General features: G+C 39.9%; 1 protein-coding gene across 2 annotated transcripts in view; it reads right to left on the minus strand.

The window, feature by feature from the left end:
• Nucleotides 1-2124: 2124 nt before the first annotated feature.
• The window catches only part of CUNH10orf67 (chromosome unknown C10orf67 homolog), a 132287-nt gene continuing 121447 nt past the window's right edge, over nucleotides 2125-12964 (minus strand). For both annotated transcript variants that reach the window (XM_033209221.1, XM_033209222.1), the window contains one exon: nucleotides 2125-2549. In XM_033209221.1, coding sequence (XP_033065112.1) covers nucleotides 2467-2549 — 83 coding nt within the window. In that variant the 3' untranslated portion in view covers nucleotides 2125-2466. The remainder of the gene's footprint in view (nucleotides 2550-12964) is intronic.

A 12964-nucleotide genomic window follows, 5' to 3' on the forward strand; every position in this document is an offset into this window, starting at 1 on the left:
CTAATTTTTGTCTGCATGTTGCAGGCTGGTTATGGCCAAACACATCTCAACTTTGACTTTATTCCAGTGGGAAGCAGCGAATACACTCCCCTAAAGCAGAAAGGCAAAGAAATTGTGGCCACTCTTGTTTTTGCCAGTGCATAACCTGTTGTTCTAAAGGCATTTTAAAATAAAGTCAGATGCTTCTAAGTCATTATGTTTTATAGACATATTTATTTCTATTTTTTAGTGGAAAGACTGGCTTCACAGTTTTCTCTATATCTGCGATGATTTTTTTTTTTATTCAACTAACTTTTATTTACCTTGCAATAATGTTCTGGACCAATGTGATAAATTACAGATATGCAAATTTCTTTCAATGGTGTTGTAAGTGTGTCTAGCTGGAGCTGAATAACTCCTTGCAAGTCAGTCTGTGCGCGCTCAGGACCCCAGGGAGCTGATCAAAGCACCCATTCTCTTTCATCCCTGGTATTCTCCTCCAAACTATTTCGATACAATATGTTTCCATGATGCACTTAATGTGCTAGGGACATAGAACTCATTACAACCTAGCTAGTTCTGCGGACCTCTTTGTTCCGCGGCAGAAAGTCAAAGAAAAAAGGAAAAGCGCTGCCAGTTGCCAGCTTTCTGAAATGCTAAAGCATGCGTCATTTTTCACCAGGTCTCGTCTTGATATCCTCAAAAGACAAACTATGAAACCGGCCTCAGCCCTTTCTGGCATTAATTACACTGCTGTCCAGCCGATCTGTTTTTCCTATTATATGCATTTCTCAGCAGGGATTTTTTTTTTTTTTTGCAAGACTAATGCAGCTGCAAGTTAAACTATGAATGCATTTTCATTACTATGGGAAAAAAATAAGTTAAAAGGATGCAAAACATACAGCAAAACTTTTGAAGGGCTTCTGATGGACAACAGATATAGGGCAGGACCTGGGTGATTTGCAATTTCTCCCAACCTGAAATTGGCTGAGAGCCTCAGAAATTTCCAATATTTCCAGGGTTCTGTGGAGACCTTTATTGTGCCATTTGAAACTTTGCTTTGGTACCCAGATAAATCTTGAAGGTTCAAGTTTCTATTAAAGTGCTGAAATGAAGCAGTTTGATATTGCACCCAACCAGGAGGCTGCTTCCAAGGAATTTCTGTCCAGGACGATGGCACAGAGGATACAAATTTTATTTCACTTCCTCTGTTTCTTGTAGGGTTGATTGGTTGGTGGAAATGGCTGGCAGCCAGTTCTGGGAAAGATTCCAGACCTGACTCCGATTAACCCTCTCTGGTGAAACTCTGCTGGAAACCAACTCACCAGCAATTGCCATTAATCTACTTACTAATTAAGCCAATTCATTTCTAAAGGAGAAAAATTCCTTTCTTTAGCCAAACTGATGGGAGGAAATTTGAAAGAAGCGCCAAACTGTGTAACTGTAATTCAGCCAAGGACTGCTAAAACAAGGTGTTGATATATAGCAGCAGATTTAAAACAAGTTTCTAGGGCAACACTCCTTTGGAGACAGCGGCATATAGTGCATAGTAGATGAAGCTCGAACAATGCTCCACAGCGCTGTACCATCCTGTGTACTTGCGTTGAAAATAACACGTCTCTCTCCAATTAAATCGTGTTCCTTTTACGCACAAATAAATCGCCTCTGCAGCTTTCTTTTGAACGAAAGTATATCAGCTTTATGTGACAACTACCACAAATATATTTCTTGAGACTTAATAAATAACTTTAGAATTCTGTAATCCAGAGCCTACGATTCAGATACAGGCTCTTAACAAGGCCTTACTTGTAGTTAGGGGAATAGAAAGAACCAAGTTGGACATTACGCGTGGAAGAAAAGCAAACCCGCCTTTTGGCAAATGGTGTCTGGCATTCCAGCAGAATCTTGGTTTGCATCCTTACCAGGAAGCAAAACTCCAAAGAGTTTCCCTACTTATTAAAGAATTTCTGACAGTCTTTAAGATGCGGCTAGGTGCCCCATGCCAAGGTAAGATAAGAATGAATCTTCCTTGAGGAAATGTACGATCTCCTTCTAGTCTTTATGACCCACCTTCCTGGGGACTAGTTATTGGGCGAGGAGACAGCAAATTAGATTGATGTTTTTGGTATAGAAAGACTGGATGAATTAGAGAGGGAGTCAAACTTTTTAATTAAAGTCCGTTCCTTCCCACTCTTAGACGCCTGGACTCTTCTGAGTCCCGGGAGCACCTGAATGGATGTGGTCGCCCTGCAGGGTCGGTGTGCCCTGCTCACCCAGCACCAGTCAGCGCTTTCCTTAAAGGCGTGGAAAGGAGCGCGCACGAGGCGCGCATTGAGGTCTATTCCAGCACAGTGCTGGTTAATGTACATAATCCGGAGAGATTAAACAATTAGTTTAGAAAATTCTTGGAGATAGTATCCTTTGAGAGGGAGGCACCTTACACCAGGATGGTGTGGCCCCATCTACGCAGTCCAGGCTTCTGCTCAGTTAATCAACAGTCTCCGCGGGGCTGCTCTGGCGCATGGATGCTTCCTCCAAGGACTCTTCTTTTGGGGATTCCGACAACTTCCCTAAACGTGAAGAAAGGTGGACAGACATAAACTTTGTTTTACTTACCATACACAAACCACTCCCCACTCTTCCCCCATAGCATTTTGCATCATCTTTTTAGTGGGTGCTCCCAGCCCTGGCCCTAGCTGGGAGCCTCTTCAGGAACCTGGAAGGAAGGTGGTGAAGGAGGTAGGGCAGGCAGGCAGATTATCCTTGGCCTTCTAGACAGCGTGTGCCAGCCAAGCTTTGCTCTGAGACAGTCTGGAGCTCTCCAGCAGCCCCAGACTGCAGGAATAGTCTTAGGTGCCCCTGATAAAGGCCGGTACTCAACATTCTACTGAAGCCATTGTAACAGGGATTTGATTTTTCCAAGATTTAAATTTCCATTTGCTTTGCAATCTTTCTTCCATGTGAAATAGAAAATTATGAATGAGAAGGAAAGAAAACCACATTGGCCCTGGGCTCTGAAACTGGGGAACAGGAAGATGTCCCCACCCCCAACCTCAACAGTTTGGGCTCTCTGCCCTGTGGGGAGGAACATTTACCTGGTGCGTAAATTGTGAGGAAATCGTTGGGGGTCTGAGACAGGAAAGCCACAACATGGGATGTGATGTTCCAGCTTTGAAGGGGAACAAAGGCCCTGGGCTAATCCCACTGAAAGCTGGGAGCGTGGAGAAGGCAACAAAGCATTGCAGCCTGCGGTCACCGGTAGGTGTCAATGTGGACACTTACAGCCAGGCAATGGGAGAGGGGAACACAGAGGAGCCAGGCTGTCATTCCAAGGCTTAACATGAACAAAGATAAAAACGTGACAACCTCGGATTTCAATGGTTGGGAGGTTCAAAGTGGAGTGCTCCAGAGCCTATCTGGGTCAAGTCTTTTCTGCAGAAGGGCCTTTCTTTTTCTAGTCGAGTATCAACCAGGGAAGCCCCGAGGGCCTTTTCCCAAGGTAACTTTTCTTACTCAAAGCTTTCTTTAAAGTAATGTCCAATACTACGCACTGCCATAAAGATACGGAGCTTGTGAGATGCCTGGAAATAGCAAAAAGGGCATTGTTTTCTGCACCCCAGAAACTCCAGGAGGCTTCATTCAGTCCTTATGAACTTGAACAGGCTACCTAAACTTTCTGGATAAGCTTCGTGTATTCTTTTGCATATTTAATGAAAAGAAATGAAATTCCCTTTTATAAAACTATGCATACATGTAGATGAGTCAACGGGTTCCATAATTTAGAAAAGTACTCATCTTACAAAGAAGCTCTGGTAGTGCAATGTTGAAGGAATAGTGGAAACTTGCTAGAGTTAAATATACTGGAGATTTTAGTCTATTAGAAATCAGCAGACAAAGAATTTACCAACAAATAAATCTCCTGAACAATCTGGGAAAGACAATTAAGAATCTTCTACTAATACAACTCATTAACAAAGATTATCTTAGAAAATAAATAAATGGACATAAATTATGTTTATATGAATAACTCAGAAACATTGCTTTTTAAAAAATTCTATCACTAAAACCAAAATACAAGTTAAAAAAATCATAATGTAACAAAATTCTGATTTGCTTTAGTTGAAGTAAGTCTCCTAAATAATAATAAAAAAAAAGGATGTAAATATCCTTAAAAGACTAACGACATTTCACAGGTAATGCAATTTAGAAAGAAACACTTCCATGTTTTCTTTTCCAACAATGTGCATTTTTGTAAACTGCTATAAATTGCAATTCAAAAGCACTGATCTCGCCATCCCCAATCATTTTTTATACTGATCAAATGAATGCAGATACTCCCATTTGGGAGGGGCGACATGACATTTCACTTGGCAGTTCTAAACAGGTCACAGACCTTTCACAGACCCTAAGGCAGTGGGAGGGAGCTCTTTACTAAACCGTGTAACCAAATCAAACCAATGGTTACCCCTTTTCAAAACCAATGGAATGGTTTGCACAATGCTATTCACATAGCAGTACAGAAACTGAAAGGATGGTCATCCAATGGAAATTTCTTTCCTTTTGTTTAAACTTGCAGAGCTCAAAAAGTAGTACTTGAGGGAAAACAATTACATGTGCTATGATAAAAATAATAAACAATACACATGCATTTTTGTTGGCACCACAGGGCTCAGCTGTAACTGTTCATTTGTATGTATATATATGCACATGTATGTATGTATATGCATGTATATTTATTGAAGATGTTGCTTTGTTTGAAACCTTCAGCACAAAGACACAACAATGCTGCCCTGGAGATGACCTATTGCTTTCAAGTTGCTTGAACACATCAGAATTTCCATTGTTAGGGTTGATTAATTGAAACTGATAAGTTACCATGAATAAAGATTGTTTTTCTGTTTAATGTGGTGGGCTTGATTTGGTAAATGCCTCATTCATGTAGCTTTGCAGTGCAGCATATGGGTAAAAGTCATTCAGTATCACAAACATATACCATTTATTATGCTTGTATGGGCACAGCCAAAGCCCTTTCTATTTTAATGACAAAGTTTCAATGAAAAATTTCATTTAAAGAGTCACTAGTTACATGAAGTGTGATTTTGTAATTTATTCTTTGAGTTTCCAGCTCTGACTTTCTGTGGATAATTTAAAATATATAATATTTTAATCTAGTTTTAAAAAGGTATATATCTCCAAGTTATGCCCCAGCATTAGTCATTGGAAAAAAAGCAGAATCTACCTTAAATGTTAGCAGACACACATGAAGAGAAAGCACTGTCATCTGATGCCACCTCTGTGCCATACACTTGATAAAGTTACTATAAATGTTTCATTGTGAGGTCACCAATTATAGCTCACACTGCCCAGTTTACAAGAAAATGCAAAGGAGCTTGTTTGGTGAATAACATGCCAACTTCTTAAAGGCTTTTTTTTTTGTCTTAATGAATGAAGTCAGAAGACAACATTTTGAAAATAATTTAGGGACTATCACATGAAAAATACCAGTGGACTTATTAATGTTTTTCACCATTTAATTACTGTGAACTTCCTTTACTGGAAAGCTGATGTCACTTTGAAAAGTGTTAACTACATTAAAAGTGGTCACGAATACTTACCAATAAAGGGAAGGTTGGTAATTTTTGGAATGATGCTGTACAAAAACCTTTATTTTCTGCCTTTTTCATTTAGGTTGCTCAGGTAGTAATGAAAAATACGAAAGACATGCTAATGAACAAACGAATCGACTGTACTAAACCATCAAAGAGATAGTTACCGTATTCAGCCTTTAATGTCTCATCAAATAAATTCTCTGGTCATTCATGTCCATGAAACAGTTCAAGTTCATCCAACATTTCTCAATTAAATTAGATGGGTGATTTCAGTTCAGCCCTTCTGGAGAGTAATAAACCACATCGGTCACAGTTGACCACAGCTAGCATGTGTTTAATAAAGGGCTGGATGTCCATTGGAAAGCTAATCAGTACACCGGCACTTGTAAAATTCCCTCCTGCATTTTGAAGTGATAATCTGTATCTAATTTTTAAAGAAAAATTTACTTTCCTTTCACTCTTCTGAGGCCAATTTCTTTTCTGGACCTGAATAGAGATCATTGGTGAAACGGGACCAAATAGCTGTGGTATGTGTACAACAAAAACCCACCTCTTTGTAGAACATAACAAATTATGCAATGTTCACAGATGTGCTTCACATTGTGCCTTTTGTGAGAAAATGAAGGCCCAAGTCTATTCCCCACCCCCCTCTTTATGAAAGACCAGGCTGCCAATGCAATCTGTTCTAATCCTAGAGAAAAATAAACACTCTTAATATGGAAGCTTTAGGTAGTTGTCTCTAAAAGGATTTTCATTTGAACGTTTGTCTATGCAATTTTTGCACATATGAATTTGAAGTTACAAGTAGCTATTCTTTCTTATGAACAGGTAACAACTTGGAACCTAAGGATTGAAATGTTAACTGCTCCTGTAACTCACCTGTAACACACCTTGACATCTGCATATTTAGTGGAAATGCTGTTATCACACAGTTTCATGCTTGAATTTATAGGTTCCCAAAGAAATGCAGTAATATTTCAGTCATGGTTTTAAAAACATACACACTGAAAATATTTAAAATTTTGTTTCTGTATCTTGGTTTCTGGTTATTCTTATGGGAAAAGTGGTTATATATTATTATTAATATGTAATTCTGAATAGCAAGGTAGCGATTTCTGCAGAAATGGTGAAGAATGCAGACAGACCTCCTGAGGCCCACCTTACCTCATGGGACTTCCATAAATCCTGGTCTGACTTTTACAGAATGTGCTAGTCATTGAGTGACTGTCTTAGAACATAAATTCCAGGCACTGAGAAAAATCTCTATATCCTCAGTGCCTCGCCTAGGGCTTTGCTTAGGTATTCATAAAGACTGTGGAATGAATGAGTGAATGGATTAACAAACAGAAGGTAAAACCTAGAAGGCTAAGTAGTGTGTTCCACTTATTATCCACAGCCTTTGCAGTTCCCTCACACATTGACTCTGGTCTTGGCTCTGTGACTTGCTCTGGCTAATGGGAAAAGAACAAATGTGACCCCAGCAGAGACTTGAACAATCCTTGTGCATTGGAGCCTGCTCTCTTGCTGTTCTGGAGAACCCTGAGACCATCATGAAAGCAAGCCTGACTTAGCTTACTTGATAATGAGAGACATGAGGTCTGGTTACCCCTGTCACCCCAGCAGACAGCCAGCATAAGGCCATCAATGACCAGCTGAACACAGAAGCTCAGCGAGACCAGGCAGAAGACCTACCACCTAGATGAAGGCATGTGGGCAGGAACATGTCCTTGGGACAGCATGAAACAGCAGGGAACTGCAAGTCATTTGTGACCACTAGGTTAGAAAGCTCACATAAGGGAGAGGCAGGGGTTATGAATGGTCTTGTAGGCTAAACTGAAGAACTTGATTTTATCTTGAAAGCCATAGAGATCTGCTGAAGGATTCAGCAGGAAATAACAGTGTGAAAAAGTGAAGCGAAATATAAAATCCTTAGCAACCTCAACACTGAAGACACAGAGCTGGGGCAAAATTGATCAACCAGGAGAGACTGAGAAGGGCACTCTGAATAGGAGGAAGAGAACCAGGACAGGTTGATGTCTTGGAAGTCAAGAGGAGAGCATTTTGAGAATTAAGGTGAAGGATACAACATTTCAGTTATGTGAGATGAATAAATTCTGAAGATCTAATGTACAGCAGAGTAACTATAGTTAACAATACTGTATTGTATACTTGAAATTTGCTAAGAGGGTAGGTAGCTCTTAAGTGTTCTCATCATAAAAGGAGGAGGAGAGAGAAGGATGAAGGAAAAAGAAAGGGAGAGGAAGAAAATGGTGAAATTATAAATATGCCAATTAGCTTGTCTGTGGTGATCATTTCACTTAAGTATAAATAATTTTTATTTGTCAATTATATCTCAATAGAGCTATTCACAAAAAATTTAAGGGGCCAGGCACAGTGGCTCACGCCTGTAATTCCAGCACTTTGGGAGGCCGAGGCATGTGGACTGCTTGAGCTCAGGAGCTCGAGATCAGCCTGGGCAACATGGTGAAACCTTGTCTCTACCAAAAATTCAAAAACTTACTGGGTGTGGTGGTGCACACCTGTGGTCCCAGCTACTTGGGAGGCTGAAGTGGGAGGATCACTTTAGCCCAGGAGGTGGAGGTTGCAGTGAGCCGAGATTGCGCCACTGCACTCCAGCTTGGGCAATACAGCCAGATCTTGGCAAAAAAAAAAAAAAAAAAAAAAAAATTAAGGAATGCTTAGCAGTAACAAAATCCTGGGGTGAGGTCAAGTGAGATGAGGACTAGAAATTGTATTTGCCATTTGACAGATTCTGGTGACCCAGTGGATGGCAGTGCCAGAGGGCAATGAAGCCAGGAGGAAAGTGGAGGAAACTGGAGCCAGAGAAGGGTAGCAAGCAGGTTCTGATTTCCCTCAGGCAGGTTCACATCAAAGGGAAGGGGGGCAGAGGGCAGCTGCTTGCAGACGAAGCAAATGAGAGAGTAAGAAAAGGAGGCATGGGCGTGTTTATGGAAGAGAGTACTGGACATGGCGGTGTTCTCCAGGACAAATAGGGATATTGTGAGACCATAACCTAAGTTCATGAAATCAGGAGTCTAAATGAAGTTAACCTCAGACTCAGTTTTTTTTTTTTTTTCCTTTTTGAGGCGAAATCTTGCCCTGTCACGTAGGCTGGAATGCCGTGGTGTGATCTTGACTCACCGTAACCTCTACCGCCTGGGTTCAAGTGATCCACCCACCTCAGCTTCCCAAGTAGCTGGGACCACAGACGCCTGCCACCATGCCTGGCTAATTTTTGTATTTTTAGTAGAGATGGGGTTTCACCATGTTGGACAGGCTGGTCTTGAACTCCTGGCCTCAAGTGATTCACCCAGCTCGGCCTCCCAAAGTGTTGGGAGGATTACAGGTGTGAGCCACCATGCCTGGCCTCAGACTCAGTTTTATCAAACATATATAGATCACTTGCTAATGGCCAGGAAAGTGGCAGGCACATTTATATACAAGCCTTGTCACATTTGATTCCTTAATGCTAGAACATATGTTGAAGCTTGAAAGAAGTAGCTTTCTAACTGATCAAGGGAACGTATCTGTTTTATGGTGGGCACTGAATGGCAGAACTTCTTACCCTAAGTCTTAACACAAACTGAAAACATACTGCCACTGAACTCATTTGGAATAGTGGGTATCAATTATTTAATGTGATGCCATAGAAGTTATTAAATCGTCACCTTGTATTTGCTTGCTAGAGCTGCCATAACAAAGTAGCACAAACTGGGTGGCTGAAACCAACAGAAATGAATTGTCTCACAGTTCTGGAGGCTAGAAGTTCAAAATCAAGGTGTCCAAAATTTGTAGGGCCATGCCTTCCCCTGAGACCCTGGGTGGAATCCTTCCTTGCCTCCTCCTAGCTTCAGGTCATGGCCACCAATCCTTGTCATTCCTTGGCCTGTGGTTGCATCACTCCAATCTCTGTCTCTGTCATCACATGGTGTCTCCCTGTGAGTCTCTGTCTTCACAGGATGTGTTCCTCTTTGACACTAGTTATACTGAATTGAGTTTACCTGGAAGACTTTGGCTTAACTATATCTGCAGAGACTCTACTTCTAAATAAGATTACATTCGTAAGAGCCTGGGGTTAAAGTCTCAACATATTTTTGTGAGGTGGTGTGTGTGTATGGGAGGGATCACAATTCAACAATTCAAAAGCATTGTAACACATGCTTTTCCAGAGAAGGCAACTTACTGCCTAGGTCACAGACAGGATACACAAGGAAAAGACTTCTACAAAGATAAAACTGAGACTTTAAAAGTGTTCTTTAAAAAAATGACTGATACTTAATGTATGCTTTCGATACATGGGATAACAATAACTGTGCAGTTGTTTACAAAGGTAAAGTGTTCTTAAAATATATAAAATAAGGTAGAAATCAAATGAAGGTTCTTTCATCCAGAACATGAAGAGAACTGATTTGAACCCGTAGGATTTTTTTGGTGGGGGAAGAAGAGAGAACAATGGTATAGTGAATTCATGATTTAGGACTCCATATGGGCCTGATATATAAAATTTAAAAAGAAAAACAAAAGACACACTGGGAGAACAAGATAAACATGTCTCTTGTAATGAAATGTGAAGTAACGAGCCAGCCTATTAGGAATTGAATTGTGTCTCCCTAAAGATGCTGAAGTCCTAACCTCCAGTACCTATCAATGTGAGCTTATTTAGAAATAGGGTCTTTGCAGATGACCAAATTAAGATGAAGTCATTAGGGTGGACCTTAACCCAATATGTCTGTGTCCTTATAAAAAGAAGGAATTTGAAAGTAGAAAGGTAGATAGAGGGAAGGCAATGCGAAGACACAGGGAGAATGTCGTCTACAAGTAAAGGAAACTCAGGGCTACCAGAAGCTAGGAGACAGTCACGGGACAGATTCTCCCTTGCAGTCCTCAGAATAAACCAACTTCACCTTGGTTTCAGACTTCCAGCCTCCAGAACTGTGAGAATATTAATTTCTGTGGTTGAAGCCACCTGGTTTGTGGTAGTTTGTTATGGCAGCCTTAATGAAGGAATACACAGCCCAAACCACAGGTCTCTTTGTTTCGGTTGCAGAAACCCATCCTGATGGTCAAGAATAAAGCTTGTATTTGGTAACAGAAGCTAAACGTGCTTCATGCTGTGTGGAAGAACAAATTCACTTCTTGAAGGCAGAAGCTTTAATGAAAGAAAGTTGAGAAACAACAACAACAACAAGTTTTTAACCTGGGCTATGGCTTTGTAGTAAGCTATGAGCCTGGGAAGGTTAGAGGGCACAGACTCACTTCGTGCAGAGGAACTGAGCTGGACCACCTGCTGGCTTGGAGTCTTCAGGACCCTTCATGTCACAGCAAAGTAGGCACCCCCAAACTTATAAGAACTGGCTGTAAACTGGGAGTGAGAGAGGCACAAGAAGCAGTCACAGAATTATATTCAGGAAATACTGAATTAAGAGGGAGAGAGAGACAGACAGACTTGAGCATGCGAACCTAAGTTCCAAAATAAACAGGATAGAACCCTAGGCAAGACAAAAGCAAGATAAGCTGTCAGAACATGAATTCACTCCAGGTAAATTTAAGTTGATGAAACAGTACGACAAAGATTTTAAAACTTATGCTTAGTATGTTCAAAGAGCTCATGTTTAATGATAATTATCATAAAAAGGGAAAAACAAATTATGATACAAGATAGTCCAGAGTAAAACAAGAACAGTGGCTTTGAAAAAGAACCAATTAAAATTTCTGGAAATAAAAGAGTCACTAAAATGAAACACTAAAACATGGGATAAACTGGCATAGCTGAAGAGAGAATTTGAAAGTTGGAAGGTACTATTTTTTTTTTTTTTTTTTTTTTTTTTTTTTTTTTTTTTTTTGAGACGGAGTCTTGCTCTGCCGCCCAGGCTGGAGTGCAGTGGCCGGCTCTCAGCTCACTGCAAGCTCCGCCTCCCGGGTTCACGCCATTCTCCTGTCTCAGCCTCCCGAGTAGCTGGGACTACAGGCGCCCGCCTCGTCGCCCGGCTAGTTTTTTGTATTTTTTAGTAGAGACGGGGTTTCACCATATTAGCCAGGATGGTCTCGATCTCCTGACCTCGTGATCCGCCCGTCTCGGCCTCCCAAAGTGCTGGGATTACAGGCTTGAGCCACCGCGCCCGGCCTGGAAGGTACTATTAAAGAATTCACCCATACGCACAACCAAGAAAAATTAGAAAACATAGATTGCAGGCATGGAAAACAGATTGAGAGGTGCTTCAGAAGAAATATAGAAGCATAGAAAATGTACAAGAAATATTTGAAAAGGTAGTAGCTGAGAAATTTCTAGAAGTAAAGAAATACATGAATCATCAGATCCAAATTTCATCATGAATACTGACAAAGATAAATACATCATTGAATACATTGAACACTATAAAGAAAACATTAAATAACTACAAATGATTGGAAAATTGACACCAGACTTCTTATAATCCCAAGTAGAGGCTCAATGGTGATGATACAATAAGAAAATGTGGAGGAAAGAATAACTGCCAACCTAGAATTTCAGGCCTTGCTAAATTACCATCAAGAGTGAGGTAAAATTTAAGGCAAACAGAATTTACCATAAACAGGCCCTCACAAAGCAAATTATTGAAGTAATGATACTTCTAAACATACACATATATTAAAACATATGCATATATAAACATATACAATAAAAGAAAAGAAACACAGCTTTCAGCTTTCAAATCAGCACGGGGGAAACAATAAAATACAGAAAATGTTATCAACCTAAAAGAAAGCAAGAAAGAATAGAAAGTAAAGCAAAATATCAGAAAATACAAAGATAAGGTAATAAAAACAAGTCCAAATATATCAATAATCACAACTGTAAACAATAAACTCTCCTGTTAAAAAGTAGCTATTATCAAAGAGAACTAAAAAGAAAAAAGGTATCATTTTAAGTTGCTTAAAAGAGAAAAATCCAATATAAAGAATCATAAAAATATTGAAAAAAATGAAAAAAATACAATGCAAATATTACTAATACAAAAACTATTATAATGTTATTGATATAAGATACAATAGAATTTAAGACATCAAAGACATTCCTGCCTCAGCCTCCTGAGTCGCTGGGATTACAGGCGTGTACCACCATACCCAGCCACACCAGGGTTAAAGAGGCCAGTGCATGCAACAATCCACGAGAAAAAATATGACAAATTAGGAAGCATTTAACATAGCCTTAAAATGTACAACAAAAAACTGACAGAATTACTAAGAGAAACTGATCAGTCTTCAGTCATAGAGAGATGTTTTTATATTTCTCTTTCAGAAAACATAAGAGATTACGCATACAATAAATTAGACGAATAAAGAATGTCTGAACTGCCAAATTAATAAGATGAGCT

The sequence above is a fragment of the Trachypithecus francoisi genome, unplaced genomic scaffold (genome assembly GCF_009764315.1).
Source record: "Trachypithecus francoisi isolate TF-2019V2 unplaced genomic scaffold, Tfra_2.0 Lachesis_group9, whole genome shotgun sequence".
In the NCBI taxonomy this organism is placed as follows: domain Eukaryota; kingdom Metazoa; phylum Chordata; class Mammalia; order Primates; family Cercopithecidae; genus Trachypithecus; species Trachypithecus francoisi.